General features: G+C 46.4%; 1 protein-coding gene across 1 annotated transcript in view; it reads right to left on the bottom strand.

The window, feature by feature from the left end:
• Nucleotides 1-8,850: 8,850 nt before the first annotated feature.
• The window catches only part of LOC119374753 (zinc finger protein 511), a 53,550-nt gene continuing 43,142 nt past the window's right edge, over nt 8,851-19,258 (bottom strand). The window contains exon 2 of the mRNA XM_037644940.2: nt 8,851-9,289. Within this exon, the coding sequence (XP_037500868.1) occupies nt 9,085-9,289 (205 nt within the window). The 3' untranslated portion in view covers nt 8,851-9,084. The remainder of the gene's footprint in view (nt 9,290-19,258) is intronic.

The following is a 19,258-nucleotide window of genomic DNA, read 5'->3' on the forward strand; positions in this document are numbered from 1 at the left end:
ACGCGATTGCAAAAGGCTGCATGATGCAACGAATTGACTAGGGCAAGCTCCTCAACAAGCTGGTTTGCATGAAAAATAAATGTCTAAAAAAAGCTCTTAAAAAGATCTAGCAAGAAGTTTTTTAGAATTCTTGCAAGCAGTTTTCTAGACTTCTAATAACGTGGCGTTAGCACAGCTACAGGAAGTTTTCAAGCTGCTTACGTCTAAATAACATCTCAACTAAACTTCTAATATACTTTTGGAGTTTCCTTTCTAGATGTTTAGTAGAAGTTTTCTAGCTTTTCTTGTGTTTCGTGGGTTTCGGTCCCTTCAATCTCTATGTTCCTATGGTAGCCGTCATGCTGCCGACCAAACATGCTGCAAAGACAGTTATAATAGTTTATTTTATATTTCGAAAACGCCGAAAAAACAAAAACGTCTAGAAAACGCCTTAACTTGGTCTTGTCAAAACGTCTTTTAAAGACGTCAACTAGCGGGACATTAGCACAGCTATCAGACGTCGAAAAGGCGTCTACGGCTGCGGGAATGTCTTGACCAAGACGTCTATTAGCCCTTTTTGGTAGCCGTTCAAGACGTCTTTTAGACGGCAAATAGCTTCTTTTGTGTTACGTGGGCAGCTTCCTTTCTAGTCCTCTTAACTTCCGGAGCTTCTCTTGTGTTTTCGCCCGGCTTAGAGAAATATGACGGACACCCAGGAAATACAGTCGACACAGAGTCAGGGCGCAGGCGCGGCACTGGCAATGGCACTTCGAGTACATTTCCTGTTCTTGGGTCAGTGTAAGACGTCGTTCGCTCCAAGCAGGACAGTAGAAAATGGTCTGCACATACCTGCACAAACGGAAGTGTGTCCCTTAGTCCAACGGTGACCGTAATAAAGAAAAAAAAAGCCTGCTTGCAGTTCATAAAACGCGACACGTACGTTAGTAATAAATACTCGGAGCGATAAGGTTTTAATTGTTGCCTCTAGGTTATAAAATCAAAACTCGCGCGAACAGTGATTAAGTAGAGAGATCGAGCCGTAAAAAACATCATACCTTCATATATGCAGTCGGCACAAAGTTCTTCCTTGGGATAGCACGGATCCATTTCTGCCGCATGTTTTCGTCCTTCGGAAAGGCTGGAGCTTTTTCTTCCCGGCGTAGTTCCCGGAACATTCCGGGACACAACACTTGTTCGGCATTTTCACACTGTCATCTTCAGCTCGATATTATCAAAATCAAGCCAGCGAATTCAGAAATACAGGAAACGTGCCCTCAGCGACGCGGACACACGTGCTTCAGGCAGGGTCTCTGGGGAGACAGGGGATTGGAACGCAAGGCCAACGAACTCGTCGGGCGGGTTGGATGGCCGGCGGCTTGTGACGTCAAATTCTTGCGCGCAGGCCTGAAAACCTGTCTAGGAGGTGTTGGGGGGGGGGAGGTGATTCTTAAAAGGAAGAAGGAAATGAAAATGGAAATTGGGTGTGGAGTGCACGATAACTGTCTCTCAAGTGAGGACACCTCAACCGATACACTCACGGGGGATTAGGGATTAAAGGGACAGTGAGAGTGAAAAGAGTATGGTAAAAGAAGAAAAAGAAAGGTATGAGTGGAAAAAAAAACTGTGAGGGGGTGGGGGGGGGGGGGCAGGAGAACGGGCGTCCGAGTCACCGTGGTGAGCGGCTAGAAAATTCGTTCGACTAGGCCGGCATCCTCGAGAAAAGCGAGTAGGGCCGCAAGAGCTGATCGGCGACGGTGCACGTGGCCGTTGGGATGGAGCGCGCAGAAGACACACACACACAGGAGTGCACGTAGAAACACAAGGCAGACATAACGGTGGCCGCGTATATTCCAGCAGAAAAATACCCCTCAGCGCGCACTGTGACCCACATTTGTTGTGGGTGTTCTCTTGGGCTGGAATTCACCGCGTCATCATAACGAAGACAGAACAACAGTATTTAAGGAGCACACCGGATGACGTAGATGTGATAAGACGCAACCAAAAATCCGACCTTCTGCTGTTTACGCGATCGCGCACTTCGTGTGCGGGCGGGTGCGGGCACTGATTACTTTTCCTGGCCGCCGACAAGCGCAGGGCGATTTCAGTCCATCTCAATCAATACCGCATCCTGGCTTCGATTGGGTTGCACTCTCGAACGTCACGATGCACATCCAAGTCGTCAATTTTCGAAAACTTTAGGCGCGGAGCACCACTCGGAGCGTTTTTCGTGTGCCACCATCTTGAAAATTGCCGAGCTACCCTATCTCGATAGTTCCGCGATCTCGCGAGAGCGCCCCGTAGGACTTTCACGTACGTAGAGGACCCAACGCAAGCGCGAAGATCTCACGCGCGTCCGCAAGGCGCGTGAGCGGCCTCCACGTACTGCGCAAGCGCAGTGAAGACACGCAGGTGCTCCACGTACACGAACTCTTCCACGTACGTCAAACTAAAACTGTCTATTAACGTGAAAATCCTGTCGCTTACGTCGTCAAACCCTTTCCTCCAGACACGTGTGGCACATACCCGTTTACCACGGGCCGCGGTATGCGCCACAGGTGATTGACAGTTTATCTACCCAGGAACGGCGAGAAGAGACATTGGTAATTTAAATGCAACAGCGTTAAGAAACACCGACATCGGCAGCGTTGACCCGACGAATGGAAAGAATATAACAGGTTTCACTGTAAAAGACCCTATAGAGGTGTCATATCGGGCAAGGAATGACGTCAACACATTTATTATACAGTGGTAGACGCATAAAATAAGAACCAGGCGTCACAGAATTCGAATGGCGTAACGAGTGGGTGGTTTCAAGCTACCCACAAAGGGCTCAGCCATAATTCTTCATCGTCATCAGGCACAGCTGGATTGTGGTTGTGAGAGAAGTACCACTTAACAATGGTGGGTTAGAAATTCCTAGGAGAAGGGCTTAAGTCTCAATGTCTTAGAAGACCTTCTTGTTGGGCGAGTTGGTGCATGACTTATTGTAGGGTATGTGCGCAAAGCTCGGACGAACACAGGAAAAAACGATGTAGACAGAAGGAGCGCAAACTATCAACTGATTTATTCTTTCTTGAAATAGCTTATATAAGCTTCTTCAAACGTCACAAGAAAGAGTGGATAAGGAGAGAAAGCAAACAAATCATGCCTACCTCATGTCAAGCAAACACTGCGCAAGAAATTGCCTTCTGCCTTATATAGGTTAACCGAAGTATCGCTTACGCAATCATCTCCCTTCTCTTTAATGATAAAAGCTTCCAACAGTTCCCGCCCCAATCTGTTCCTACTGTTTCCTAAAATCTTTATCTTTTTAAGCAAAGGCTCCCATCCTAAGCATGTGCCGCAATGAGTGGGCAGGTGCGCTCCTTCTTTATTTCGAACCGACAAGGCATGCTCCTTGGCGCGCTCATTTATGCAACGCCCCGTTTGTCCCACGTAGGACTTTCCACATTTGAGGGGTATTTCATACACCACTTTCGTGGCACATTTGACAAAGCTTTCAGCATGCTTGATTCCGCAACCATTGCGTAGGGATTCCTTTCCGCCAATCCTTGAACATAATCCGGCAAGCTTTTTGGGTGCTGAAAACACCATAGCGACGCCATGCCGATTTGCCACTTTTTTCATGTTATGGCCGACCTTGTGCATATACGGCACAACAATGCGCTTCTTTTTCGGTGGGCACTCGGTGCTGGCACCACGTCTTCCATCATTTTTGATCTTCTTAAGAAGATTGTCAGCCACTGCTGTGATTACCTCACAAGGGAACCCGGCCGCTAGAAGCCTGCCAACTTGATTATTGAAACTTTCATGCATGGTATGCGGACACGATTTAGTTAGAGCGGAATGAAGGCACGATCTTGCAATCGCCCTCTTTACAATATTTGATTGCGCAGAATCAAATGGCATAAGCGGTTTCTGCGCTCGCGGTGCATATTTCCAGCAAATATGGCGTCTTCTGATTTGCAAAGTAATATCTAAAAATTGTAATGAACCATCGGAAGGGATCTCGTGTGTAAATTTCAAACCTTTCCCATGAAGCCTGAAAAGGTTTACAATACGGCTGACTGAATCCGTGTAAGTCCGGGCGCTCTGTCGTGATAAAAGTATCAAAAAATCGTCGACGTATCTAAAGGTGTTAAGTACCCCTTCATTTGAAAATGCAAGCCCTAGTGAGCGGTCAATCGCGGCTAAAAATATGTCACAAAGGACCGGGGCAACACAAGATCCTATACAAATTCCTTTGCGTTGGATATAGAAATCATCAAGTCCTTGGCTGTAGTAGAGCAACAGGCAAGAACAATGGGAAAAAAGGCTTTGTAGTTCTGGGAGATGTGGTTTTGCCTGAAGAAGTTGCCTGCACTATCAGCAAAGGACCGAAGTTCAGTTACGAGCCTTCAGTGCCTGAGCAAGACCTGCTGGCGATTAACCGCAGTATCTCAAGCCAGGTCGACCAAGAGGGGCGTGAAAGATGCCTTCTAGAAGGCGTGGAAACCCTTAACAAAGCCGTGAACCCAAAGCCCACAAAGAAAGCCAAGGATCCAACTGAAAGTGTCGTTACTTTCTTCAACCAGAACAGTCTGCGGTTGATCCAGGCTGACAAGAATGGAGGCTTTGTAGTGTTAAGAGAGGATGATTTTAACAAGAGAGCCGATGAAGCCATCGCCAAGAATTTTGTGCGTGTCAGGCCCGGCGCAACGAGGGTGAAAGGCAGGGCAGCTGCACTGTGCAAAGACCTAGAACTTAGTAAGCTTGCAAGTTCAATCACAGGGTGTAGAAAGAAAGATCTGACCGTTTTCTTTACTGCAAAGACCCACAAGGACTCGGTTCCATTTAGAACGATTGCCAGCGAGAAGGGGTCCTGGCAGTGCCTAATTAGCCAGTTTCTGCAGAAGCATTTGAGTGCCCTGCATGTTGATGACCCATTTGCTACAAAGAACTCCAGTGAACTAGTTGGTTTTCTGAATTCCAATGTACATGTAGTATATGCCTTTTCCATAGATGTGGAGGACTTGTTTTATTCGGTGCCTCATGGTGAACTTTTTGTGGCCGTCAGAAACTGCATTGAAACTAATGGTGTTATTGGATTTCAGAACACTGCTGGAGTGTCAGTAGACGGTTTCATGTCCTTGATAGAGTTTTACTTAAAATCCACCTTTATTTCTTTTAATGATGATTTCTATATCCAACGCAAAGGAATTGGTATAGGATCTTGTGTTGCCCCGGTCCTTTGTGACATATTTTTAGCCGCGATTGACCGCTCACTAGGGCTTGCATTTTCAAATGAAGGGGTACTTAACACCTTTAGATACGTCGACGATTTTTTGATACTTTTATCACGACAGAGCGCCCGGACTTACACGGATTCAGTCAGCAGTATTGTAAACCTTTTCAGGCTTCATGGGAATGGTTTGAAATTTACACACGAGATCCCTTCCGATGGTTCATTACAATTTTTAGATGTTACTTTGCAAATCGGAAGACGCCATATTTGCTGGAAATATGCACGGCGAGCGCAGAAACCGCTTATGCCATTTGATTCTGCGCAATCAAAGATTGTAAAGAGGGCGATTGCAAGTTCGTGCCTTCATTCCGCTCTAACTAAATCGTGTCCGCATACCATGCATGAAAGTTTCAATAATCAAGTTGGCAGGCTTCTAGCGGCCGGGTTCCCTTGTGAGGTAATCACAGCAGTGGCTGACAATCTTCTTAAGAAGATCAAAAAGATGGAAGACGTGGTGGCAGCACCGAGTGCCCACCGAAAAAGAAGCGCATTGTTGTGCCGTATATGCACAAGGTCGGCCATAACATGAAAAAAGTGGCAAATCGGCATGGCGTCGCTATGGTGTTTTCAGCACCCAAAAAGCTTGCCGGATTATGTTCAAATATTGGCGGAAAGGAATCCCTACGCAATGGTTGCGGAATCAAGCATGCTGAAAGCTTTGTCAAATGTGCCACGAAAGTGGTGTATGAAATACCCCTCAAATGTGGAAAGTCCTACGTGGGACAAACGGGGCGTTGCATAAATGAGCGCGCCAAGGAGCATGCCTTGTTGGTTCGAAATAAAGAAGGAGCGCACCTGCCCGCTCATTGCGGCACATGCTTAGGATGCGAGCCTTTGCTTAAAAAGATAAAGATTTTAGGAAAGAGTAGGAATAGATTAGGGCGGGAACTGTTGGAAGCTTTTATCATTAAAAAGAAGGGAGATGATTGCGTAAGCAATACTTCGGTTAACCTATATAAGGCAGAAGGCAATTTCTTGCGCAGCTGAACTTCAATTGATGGCGCAAATGTTAAGACAGGAACGTAGAAGACACGTAAGACACGGACAAGCGCACACTCGCAACTAAATTTTATTCTTCCGAAAGCTTAGCTTAAGAACCCTCAAGCATGCGCACAACACCACAAAAGCAAAATCAATCTCTGATACCCCCGCTTAATCAAAACCTATCCACCAAAAAACTATACTCATTTTGATAAAGAGTTATAGAAGGAACACTGACACACAGATCGCCAGCTTTCTGTATGTACATAGCCTCAGCCAATTCCCTTGCCACTTTGTCTTTGCTTTTCCGCAAAATGCGCACGCTGCCCAGTAGTGGTTTACACGTGCAAACTTTACAGTGATGTGGCAAATGAGATCCGGTCCCATTCCTCATAGACAGGGCATGCTCTGCTAGTCGATCATTAATACATCTGCCTGTCTGGCCGATATACATCCGGCCGCAACTCAAAGGGATCTTATAAATAACACCCTGTCTTCATTCCGCCCATTCGAAGAATGTGAAGAGAGCGATAGCAACTGCTAGTTTGCAGATGGCTCTAAATAGGTCCTGCTCACATGCAGTTCAAGAAAGCTTTGAACTGCAAGTTTCTAGACTTGTTTCCGCGGGTTACCCTTCATTGCTTTTAGGATCTGTGTGCGAGGCTTTATTGAAGAAAGTTCGGCGTGATGTCAGTGGTGCTCCTCCAGTGAATGCTAAAAATAGGCGTCCCGTCGTCATTCCCTACATTCACAGAGTATCTCATTCTTTGAAAAATGTGGCCTCTAGGTATAATGTACCGGTGGTGTTTTCGGCTCCGAAAAAACTATCTCGTATTTGTGCTCGTGTGTCGTCAGATAAGAGCTCTGGGTGTGGGAAAGAACACACGAAGAAGACGCGCTTTATGGAATGTGCTACGGGTGTTATTTATAAGATTCCTTTGAGTTGCGGCCGGATGTATATCGGCCAGACAGGCAGATGTATTAATGATCGACTAGCAGAGCATGCCCTGTCTATGAGGAATGGGACCGGATCTCATTTGCCACATCACTGTAAAGTTTGCACGTGTAAACCACTACTGGGCAGCGTGTGCATTTTGCGGAAAAGCAAAGACAAAGTGGCAAGGGAATTGGCTGAGGCTATGTACATACAGAAAGCTGGCGATCTGTGTGTCAGTGTTCCTTCTATAACTCTTTATCAAAATGAGTATAGTTTTTTGGTGGATAGGTTTTGATCAAGCGGGGGTATCAGAGATTGATTTTGCTTTTGTGGTGTTGTGCGCATGCTTGAGGGTTCTTAAGCTAAGCTTTCGGAAGAATAAAATTTAGTTGCGAGTGTGCGCTTGTCCGTGTCTTACGTGTCTTCTACGTTCCTGTCTTAACATTTGCGCCATCAATTGAAGTTCAGCTATGCACCAACTAGCCCGACAGCAAACGCTATTAAGCTATATTTCTTGCGCAGGTTTTGCTTGACATGAGGTGGGCATGATTTGTTTGCTTTCTCTCCTTATCCACTTTTTCTTGTGACGTTTGAAGAAGCTTATATAAGCTATTTCAAGAAAGAATAAATCAGTTGATAGTTTGCGCTCCTTCTGTCTACATCGTTTTTTCCTGTGTTCGTCCGAGCTTTGCGCACATACCCTACATTAAGTCTCATTGGGTTTCGTGTTGTACATACCATATCGGATGGATTCAAGAGCCCCCTTAGAAACGTTAATATCGGCTGGGTGGCTGTGTTTCGACACAAGGTGACTGCATGGAGTGTTTCACAAAAAAAATTATCAGTCACGTCTGTGTATCTCATGAACATACTTATTAAGAAAAAAAGATCACAGCATATCCACGGAGTGAATGATGATGAGTGGGCGAAGCTGCGGAGGTTCATCGGTAAACCGTGAATCTTCCGTGAATTCTGCCCAGTACATCATCACCGACGTGAGATCGGGCGCGTTTATACTAAAGGTTCGATGAGTTATGACGACTTGCAGCGCACTTTAATTTTACATGTACGCTGTGAATTTTCATTGTTTAGAAAACCATTGCTTAGAAAACATCTGGCGTCTTTCGTTAAGCAGCTGGCGTCTTTTCGTTTTGCTTTAGAAACATCTGGCGTTCTTTCGTTTTGCTTTTACAAAACATCTGGCGTCTTTTGTTGGTTTATTTCATCAATCAACGGCGTTTTGAACAAAATTTTTATTGTTTAATCACGCACAGGAGAAATCTCACCAGGCACTACCTTGGAGGTAAAGAATGGCTGCTAATGGGAATGAGAGACAGAAGAAGTCGGCTTTTAGCTAACGCTGCAAATTTTTTATTTTTCAACAACGCACAGGAAAAATCTCCCACCGGCACCACCTTGCAGGTCAAAGCGTAAGACTGGTTACATACTACGCTACGAGGGACGAACGGGTGCCGCTATAAGGAGCTTCGCCCCTAAAAAAATGTGGGAGGAAGACAGTCATGTGCGGGCCGCTAGTGAAAGGCCCGCGGGCCGCGTGTTTAAAACCGCTGCTTGAGGGAATACATCCGCGTCACACACGCAAATGCTCGATTGACATGCAGATCCTGATCCACACTGTTCCACAGCTATAGATCGGTGCTTTGCATAACGCTGATTCCCATAGTGCGTGGGATCTTCCAGAAATTTTAATTTCACGAAACAAAGTTAAGTTCCAAATGTTGCATGTTTTGCCAGAATTGTTTTTGCCAGTATACAGAGAATATTGCGGTACTGTCAAGACGTTTCGCGCATTCCTCATATCTAGAAATGTGCACCATAGGCTGTTTGGCACACTGCAAGAAAAAGCTACTTGGTGTATGATGGTACGCAGAACCTCAGCGTACTAAGTGTCCAACGCATTAGCAATGTCTTTCATGTCAATGTCTCGTGCAGTTTGCGAAGTGGACGGTGGTCTCTGGCGGTGCCATGCAACTGGGGAACCGCGGCCAAAGCAAATACGCCTCGGCACGCAACTGTGTTGGCCAGTCTTCGATTGACGCTTGTTAGGCGAAGGTGCATGTGGGAAGTAGGCGAAGCCTGCTTGATACCTGCATGGAAATTACAAGACTATGAATAATTGTTCTTTCGAAATACGCCTTTTATAAGGACAGCCTGACTGGCCAGTTGATACAGCACTATTCATGCATTGGCTAAAATAAACACAAGGCACCGTCTGCTTCTTTGTCCATCCGTGCGGTTTTCTCATGCTATATGGTTACTTTTTCGATCAGCTTACAGCGCAAAAACGACGAGGACAGAGACCAAGAATGCGACGACAGCGCTCGTGTCGTCGCATTCTTGGTCTCTGTCCTCGTCGTTTTTGCGCTTTAAGCTGATCGAAAATGAACTATAACCAACTAGCCCAGATTTCCCTTCTTGTTCTATATGATTACATCAAATATTTCCAATGTTACGTTTCCTGCTTTCAAAGGTACCATGATGAGTAAAATGTGTTTGTATTTTCTTCTAGCTAGTTTATCAAGAAATCCAGTAGGCACATATAAGCATTGTCGCAATAGATGGAATAATGATGGAAGAAACGAAACACTGAGGTGATGCCTCCAAATGCTGCGTTCCGAGGCCCACTATGACAAATACACAAAAAACGCACGGAGCCATCAATACATAGGTCGGCATGCTCACTCATGAGTCGACTCACTTAGACTCGGTCCGAGTGAGTACGGGTGAGTAATATTTTGGTGAGTCTGAGTCCGAGTGAGTCCGATTCAGGAAAACTGTTGAGTCTGAGCCCGACTGAGAAGCGCAAAATATATTTCTTGAGTGAGTCTTGGTGAGCTGCACACCTTTCTGCCGACCTAAGGTCCTCTATACTCATCTTCAGCATTACCATCAGCCTTGTGTAGGCTCACGTTTATACTCCCGTCGACTCACACATACTTCAAAGCCCTAGAGTTTTTACGCCAGCGCAATATTTATTGATCAGAGGTGTGTTACAGAGCGGGGGAGGTGCCGTGATCTGCCCCCGCAAACCTTTCCAAGGAAGTTCTTGATAAAAGTATCTCGTCTGACTCATCTCCTTCAATAAAAATGTCCTTACAGGACTGCAACCACTGATGACTCATATTTGAAGGTATGAGATCGAAAGGCGCCAAGTAGAACACCAATTATGCGAGATATTGGTGTGAAAGAGCATTGACACCATCAGTGCTGGGCAGTATCGAAGATGCATGTACCTTAGATACTATCTTAGATAATCTTTCGGTATCTTGTATCTGTACCGCGATACGACTCGCAAGACGTGTATCAGTATCTGTACTTCCGATACATTCAATAATGTATCGTGTATCTTAGATACAAGATACTGCAGTCCGAACGCCCCCGTGCTAAACAATTAGCGTTGGCTATACTCAGCTTGTCAAGCTGATACCGCTGTCACTAAGCCACCTGAATAAAACTAAACGCAGTGACATTCTCTATCTTTCCGCCAGAGTCCTCTAGCGAGGCCAGGCAATGAGGTATCTGCGTCCCTATTGCTGGAGCAGTCACCTGGTGGCGCTCGATCCTTCTCGACAAAATCAAGCGCGCGAACATCAACGCCGTGCTGACCTTTTGTTTTCCTGATTTTTTCCCTATTTAGTTGTGTCAATGCCGTGACACTTGCTGCGCTGTGTACTCCAATGAGTGCAGCGTGTTTCACACAAATTTTTACGCCGCTTAGCGTCATTATCGAATTTTTTCTTGCGTGGTGCTTCGTTACGATGTCTCAAGAATCCAAGAATGAGGTTGCTCTGCGTCTCGTGGCTTTAACACATTAGCGATCTGAAGGAACTCGTGCATGTAATTTTGACTTACATATTCGATGAGATTAAGTAAGTCAGCACCGGTACCAATGCTAGATGTAATAAAAGAAGCATTTACCTAACAGAATACATCAGGGCGTACCGTATCTTTTTCATGCCGCTAACTTTATTCAAATAGTTTTTTAACACGAAAGTGTTTTATGCCGTGGTCCACCACGGCTCCACTGACGCATTTTTGTCACGGATATGACGTTGTAAAATATAAATACTAACATACGGCAAAGAAAAAACTAGCAGAAATATTTCCGTCACCGGGAGTCGAACTTACGACCCCTCGATCCCCAGCGCGCGGCGCCAAACGACTCTGCCACGACTTCATCATACTAACGGCGTGCTATTTATATACACCATTTGCCGGTGGCGGTACTCGGAGATCGGTGGTACATCAGCGTGTTTTCGTTATCACTAGCGAGATGGCGCGAAGGGTTCGAAGGGCGTAAGGTCCCTATATTATGAAAGGTAGCGACAACTAAACGCGCGCCCTCTCGAGGGGTCCAAGGAGCAGCGATAGCAGACGACGCGCCGCTCGCTCCCATGCATATTGCGGGCGCCTGAAACCGAACTCGGTGCTCGCTTGAACCTTTAAATTATTAACATTTGTGGCCTAAGATGCTCATCAGTTATCAAACTACAGGGACAATAACTTTAACGAGCACGGAGCATGTTAAATATTGAAATAAAACGCGTGCGTTTCCAAAGCAGGTTCCGAGCGAGTTTCCCACAGCGACTATCATGCAGGGCATTTATTTTTTTTTCTTTGCATATTTTGACATTCAGCGTAACTTGAAGGACAGGTGGTGTTTGGGTGAGTTATAAGTGCTTGTTTTCTAGTTCGAATAAAATAGGCAGGTAGTGAGCGTACTGCTACTTTCGGACACTTCATCGGGCACCTAGCGCTTTTGTACTGCGTAGCGCAAAATGCGCGCTATTATTGATTTGAATGTGTTTGTCAGCGTTCGGAAGTCTTCCCAAACGGTTACACCGTATTTTTAACTAAGCTTATTTTGTTTATACTCTAAGAGGTTTACTTAGGAGAAGATAGGATATTCCACAAATGCAGATGCACTGCATTTGAGGAATATAAGCAACTTGATCAGTACCTTTAAAGATCTAGGAAATATAGCATGCCCACTAGTGTCTCGCCCATTTTAATGTTTAACTGTTTTTAACAACTTGCATTTGTCCAAAGCCGTCCCCCTTTCACTACCCCCGCTGCCTCCGTGTTCCGCAGATATAAAGGTACGTTGCAATGTTACCCAATGCAATTTCAAATAAATTTGGGCTATGTATACACGTACAGGTCCTAAAACCAGACTACAACCAGAAAAGCTGAGTTAGGTGGCTTTTGCAGAGATGCAAGGGAACAAAACAGCGCTTATGGAAAAACTGGGTTTTATTGCATGAATTCATAACAAATTTTTCTTTGGAAGTTTTGTTGTGAGCACTGATCCCCCCTCATTCGCTTGCATGGTGGCTTCCGTTCCTTCTGCCTTGGAAAATTAGCAAAGATGCTTGGTGCGGCATATATAGTTCCACTTTATTCCTCCCATTGTCTTGCAGTATCATTTATTCGAATTTCTCAAGAGCATTGTGATTCTCTAGGGAAAACATTACGCGGAATGCTTCAACGAAGAAGCCTTAATTGATCTTGCACACAGCATTGCGGCAAAACACGGCAAGGTATGGCAAAAAACTAATCCCAAATGCTTATTTCCCTGTGAGCTTGCAGTGTTGAAGCCACCCCAGTGAGAAAAACAAAGGCAGCTTCATTGGGTTCCGAGCAATTTAATGTTAGAGATACGGGGTGTGACTCTGCATTGACTACTACGCACAAATATACGGCATAAAGAACGTCGAAGCAATAATATCGTTTCTAAGATAATGCTCATGTATGCACGAACAAAAGCACGCCGGCCAGGCGAAAGGCTGCTTGAAGTTATAACCATTACAAAATCACTTAGTTCGGATAGCCGGATGTTTTCTGTGGGCACAAATTTTTTGCGACTGATTTTGTTGGGCCTTCCTTCAGCATATATTTCTGTCACCGCGAGGAACGAAAAAAAAAAAAAAGCTTTTTTTCTGTCCTTCGCGCGGGGAGGCAACCGAAGGCATAGAAACTCGACATACTCACGCTACAAACATGAAATTCAAACGCAGAATTCCTGCGTCCACTCAATTTCAAGTACATAAACCTTCTAGTTTGCAACAACAATGCGACAGAGGCGCGTGAAGTACTCTCTACTTGCTAAAATCGCCCCACTCCACGCTTGAAAACACAGTGATCCGTACCTATCGCCGGCACAGCGCTGCCGCCGCTGGACCCTTTGGGCGGGGCGCGAAGGCGAAAAGGTCACGTGTCGCCAACCGACCTACCGCAGGGCGCGGCGGCTGGATCAGGACCTTTCGCTACTTTTGAAAGATAGAGGGACTTTAGAAGGGCGCGCTTTAAAGGTCGTCGCCCCACGCGCTGAGATGAGCGTGCGCCTCTACAGGGCGTGGTCGCTCGAGGGCGCGCGCTTATCTTGTCCGCCTTGCGCTCTCACCGCATGTTTGCATTCAAGTTACAGAGAGCACCAAGGTCACTTCGCTCACTGCAGCAGCCGCTTTTGCGAAAAGAGCGCGTGGCTCACAAACAAATAAGTTACAACTGTGACAGTCCGCGCTCATCCTGTGTATACTTGTGCGTTTGTTTATTGCGTCTTCCTTTGTATTTGACCAGCGCGCTTGACCAACTGTCGAGCTGTGACAGTTGTTAGTTCGCGCTCATCCTATGTATGTTCGTTCCGTGCGTCCTTTCTGCTTGAGCAGCGCGTTGCAAGATTCGAGCTGCTTGCCGTTCTTCGCGTGACAATACAACTTGTTGCTACAGCATGTTGTTGCTACAGCATGTTAGCATGTATAGCAAACAATGCAAAAGAAAGGCTCAACTACGTCTGTAAAGACACGTTTTACTTTCGTGTTATACCGATTCCTATGACAGAGCGATCAGCCATGTTTTTTTTTTATCATTAGTGCTTTCTTCGCTGTCCTTCTGGCACACATTACTTAGGTCTCCCTTTATGAAACCGTTAAGCGCACAAAGACGGGAACAAGAAGACGACACACAAAGCGCTACTTCCAACTGATGCTTATTGCGACACAAAAACGCCATATATGTAGTCTCTTCACTGAGAAATGGCTACTGCGCATGTAGCTATCAGTTTCTCTCTTATTTCTACGCTCTCCTCTCTCCTTTTTTCTTTTTTCGCGGCAACAATAACAGGCTTTGATAGCGCGCGCATGGGAACTGGGCGATACAGAAAGAGCACTTGAATCACACAAGCATTTCTTTAACAAGAATCATAAAGGCAAAATGAACAGGGTGAAAAGGTGACGTACCAAAAATGAACAAGGGTATTGCAAAAGCTGGCAGCATAAATGAAAAGGAATGAAAAACAAATGCGCCTAAATAATGGAAGTCGTCAAAAGGTAAAAACGGTATGAAAACAGAAGTCGTGAGAAGGTAAAACAGTATAAAAAGATATAAAAAGGAGGACCTTTAAAAGGTTAAAACCTAAAACTAGGGGTGTGCGAATATTGGAAAGTTTCGAATATTCGTCGAATATTACATTCGAAATATTCGTATTCGATTCGAAAATCGTGTATTCGAAAAGTTTCGAATATTCGTTAACTTCGAATATTCGAAAAATTCGAATATGCGATACGATTATCATGCGTAAAATAACTCGTCTTCCACATTTCTGCTGCGTTCGTATAGCTAAAAACGTTGCCGAGAGGAGCGATAAACATCGTAAGTACACGGAGGGACGATATCTGCCTGTGACGAGCGCCCCAATACGTATGATTTATTGCTGGTGCATCTCCGACGTGCCGCGCTGTTGGCGATCATGTAACCGTACATTTTCAATATTATGCGGCCGTAACGTGCCGCACTACCACTCGTTCACTATGCGGGACCACTTCTGAAGAAAGACAGTGACCCACGTGACTGGTGGTAGACTGTTCAGATACCCCAGTCCGGCAAATCTTTGCCCCATGTAACTCCCTGTACCAGCCACTTCTGTTCCAAGCGAGCGTGCCTTTTCAGTGGCAGGGGGGGGGGGGTGTCTCTGTTAGAAGGGAGCGCCTGCTGCCTGATCATGTGGAGCAACTCATATTTCTTCATGATAACATGTATTCATTACTTCCATTGTGCCATGATATTTGCTTGTGTTGTGATGTGCATTGTGCTAGCCTGGACATTGTGTTCTGGAGACAGCAGTGTATGTTGTGTTGCCAGTCAGGCTGTTAATGTGTTTCTTTTTTTCAAATAGCTACATTTTAAATAAAATATTGTTACTGTGGAGGCATTTTTCCTTTGATATTCGATATTCGATTCGATATTCGAAGGTGGATATTCGTATTCGATTCGTATTCGAAAAATTTGATATTCGCACACCCCTACCTAAAACGTATGAGCAAAACTAAGTAAAAGTCACTGGTTTTTCAAAAACGCCAGCTGGGTCCACAACTGGGTCCGAGCTGTTCTATGCATGATGCCTCATGAATTTCCCGAGCAATCTGGTCTCGGTATTTCCTGATCATGACAGTCTGGTCAAGAAAGGCAGAACAACCGCAAGTTGCACAATGTAAGGCCATGTTGCTGCCTGACTTTTGCTTCAAATTGTTGGCATGTTCTCGTAAGCGATCATTGATACGTCGGCCAGTTTGGCCGATGTAAACACGTCCACATGAGAGCGGGACCTCATACACGACTCTGCATTTGCAGGACACAAACCGCGTGGCGTGTTTCTTGCTGCATATGTCAGGCTTTTCGTTGCTCACGTTCACACGCTTGCACAGGCATCCAAGTTTGTTGGGGGCGGAGAACACCACCCTGACACCTGCGCGTCCTGCTGCCTTCTTTACCCTATGGGACACTTGGTGTAAGTACGGAATGACAGCAGTTTTTGTCTTGTCGGTGTTTTTCCGAGGCACATCACTAGTTTTCTTGAGCTTGCGCAACAAGGTTTCAGCAAGATCACATGGAAGAAACGCAGGAAATCCAGCTGCTTTTAGTCGATTGATCTGAGAGGCAAAGCTTTGGGGAATCTGACGGGAACAAGACCTCATGAGTGCGTTATTCATGGCGGCAAAAGCAACGGCACGGTTAACTAGCTTCGAGTGGTTGGAGGCGTAGGGAAGTAGCAGCTTCCTAGAACGGAGGGCGTAAATCCAACAGACATGTCCTGGGGTAAAGTGAAGCTCGAGGTCGAGGAAGCGGATGCGACCATCCTCAGGAAGTTCCTTAGTAAGAGTCAGTCCTGGGAACGCCTTGCCGAACCTCGAGAACAAATCTTCTATTTAGTCTGTCGCGTTCTCGGTGGTCCTCTTGAAAAGCACAAGAAAATCATCAACGAAGCGGAAAATTTTGACGACATTGGGCAACCCGCTGGCCTCGAGGTCTCGGTCGAACTGAGCCAAAAGGAGATCGCTCAGCACTGGAGCGACGCGAGATCCGATGCAAATCCCGGCCTTCTGTACGTAGAAGTTGTCGTTGTGGTTAATCACAGTCGATTCCAGGTATTTGAACAGCAGGTCGTTGAAGCTTTCAATAGAAGTGCCGACAGTGTTCTGGAACTGAACGGGCCCAAAGTGTTCGATGCCGGCCTGGACGACTCTGGCAAGTGCATTATGAGGCAGCGAGTAGTACAAGTCTTTGATGTCGACCGAAAAGGCGTATGCAGAAGGCGGGAAAGAACTTTCCAAAAAGTTTGACACCTCACAAGGCCTTTTCACGAGGTACGCGGGTATTCGACCTTGAGCAAGGAAAGGCCTCTCTGAAGGTAGGACCCCAGGCATCGCTGCCGCGTATCCCTCTCGGTTACAATGACTCGAAACGGTTGCGAGTCCTTATGAGTCTTCACTGTGAAGAATGCGGTTAGGCACATTCCCTCAGAGGCTTTGACGGAAGCGGCCAACTTGGACAAACCAGTTTGTTCACAAAGTTTTACAGCCTTCTTCTTTGCCTTCGACGGAACAAACCCTCTAGCTGCAACGAAGTTCTCGTTGATCGCGCTTGTTGCTTTATCGTGGTAGATGCTGGACGTGAGAATCACGAATCCTCCCTCTTTATCGGACTGTAGAAGCTTCAGCTTCTTTTCTTGTAGCACCTTCACTGTGTCTCAAATGGCCGGCTTCTTGATCTTTGACAATTTCGTCGGAAGCGCATCAACGCTCTCAAGGACTATGCGATCGGCTTCAGGCTGGGTTGCCCTGATTGCCACTGTTCGCACCATGCCCAGGAGTTCAGTCTTATCTGGTCTCGGGACAACGCTGAACTTCGGATCAGCGCCAAGGACATCTTCAACGAACTTTGGTACATTGACATCACCTATCTTCTTGACATGGTTCACTCGATTCAGCGTATCGCTTCTTGGGAAGAGTGGCAATGGTCAATTTCCAAAAAAATAATCCCTTGCCTGTGTCACCGTGCGCATCTCCTGGGAAAACCTTCGAAGGTGTCTTCCTGGTGGAGCCTGCTGCGCGCACGCCACCAGCAAGCAATCCTTGAGCAGACGAATTTGCCTCCATGTCTCGGATCTCAAAAGGCGACAAAGGTGCTGGGTAATGAGGCGGGAAGGCCGGAAAGGCCCCAACGACTGTTCGATGGCAGGAGGAAAAAAGGCGCGGTTTATGGCAAACGTCAGTAGTCTTGCATTGCAGTTAGCCTTAACGATGAGTGAAGAACACCAGTAAGGATCAAGAAGCACATGAACAGCAACATGTCTTTTGTAACGTCTGCCATAATAAGCTCCCGGCTTTATTCTTACATTTAACTGTCTGCGCCATTTCTGCTTCTGTTTGGTAATTTGCATTCCACTCGAGTTGATTCCTATGTCAAGACCATATTGAGGGCACAATATATATATATATATATATATATATATATATATATATATATATATATATATATATATATATATATATATATATATATATATCGTAATGGCGAGCGGCACGGCAGCTGCGGGGCACGGGATGGACAGCGAGGAAGAGGCAGAATACAGAACAGCTGGCCGAGGAATTATCTTTTTAGAGTTATTTTTTTTCCTTCACAAATCCTACTGCCGCACGATTTGTGGCCGATCCCCCGTGGTGGGTTGAGCCATTCCTCTAGGAACCAACCAACCAACCAACTAACCAAGGAATCGGTGCTGTCTCTGTGTTTCTTCACTACAATGGCGCAGCCGCTGAACGAACCTCTGCGCGACGACATGCAGTCAGAAACCGTGCTACGAAGCGGACGCACTTTCCAGCGTCCCGCTGCTACTGCTACCGCGGCCACGGCATCCGACCTGGCCACCGCGGGTATCACAGCCAGCGCGCTGTCTGCAGGCGTCATTGCAGCTCTGGTCGGCGACTCAACTGGCTTGGCTTCACAAACCGCTTCACTGCCAATGGACGCCGTACACGCTCCCTTGGACTTCGCCTTTGGTACCGCAACTGAAGCAACCTCAGTATCGTTGCCGGAAGACAGGCGTAATCTCTCGCCTGCGACCTCTCTGCGGTTATGCAGGCCATCGCCACTCTGTCCAAGCGCTTTGAAGGTCTCCTTCACAGCAGCCTGTGCACGCGCCGCATTGCCTTCGCCACCTTTCGACGAAATTCCCGAATTTAGTGGCGTAGAAGAGGACCCCCTGCCTGGTTGCAAGTGATCAATTCGTTGGCCCGTCGATACGCTTGGCCTGACGACGTCGAGATATCGCTAGCCGAAAGCAAACTGCGCGATTCCGCCAAGGCGTGGCATCAATACGATGGCTATAAGTACAATTCCTGGAGCGAATGGACTACAGCCATCGTCACTGCCTTCAGCCCGCTTCCCTCTGCATACGACGACCGCTTCATGCGCATGCGATCGCGTCGGCAGGCTCCCTGTGAAGACGTCCGTCAATACGTCCACGATAAGCTCAGGCTTCTAGGAAACTGTGGCATTACATAGATCTCTCCAGCTGCCCGCCAGTACGTCGTTGATGGGTTGGTTGATTCTACCCATGCTGCCATCGTACCTCCCCAGTCACCTGAAGCATCACCCCAGGTATTCGCTCACAAGGCAGCCGAATTGTAGCAGAATACTCGCCGTCGTCTGAACTTCGACACATTATAGTGACCGAACGTTCCCCGCCCCTTTCAACCTGACGTGGATGCTTTAGGTGC

Source organism: Rhipicephalus sanguineus, chromosome 11, assembly GCF_013339695.2.
Source record: "Rhipicephalus sanguineus isolate Rsan-2018 chromosome 11, BIME_Rsan_1.4, whole genome shotgun sequence".
In the NCBI taxonomy this organism is placed as follows: Eukaryota; Metazoa; Arthropoda; class Arachnida; order Ixodida; family Ixodidae; genus Rhipicephalus; species Rhipicephalus sanguineus.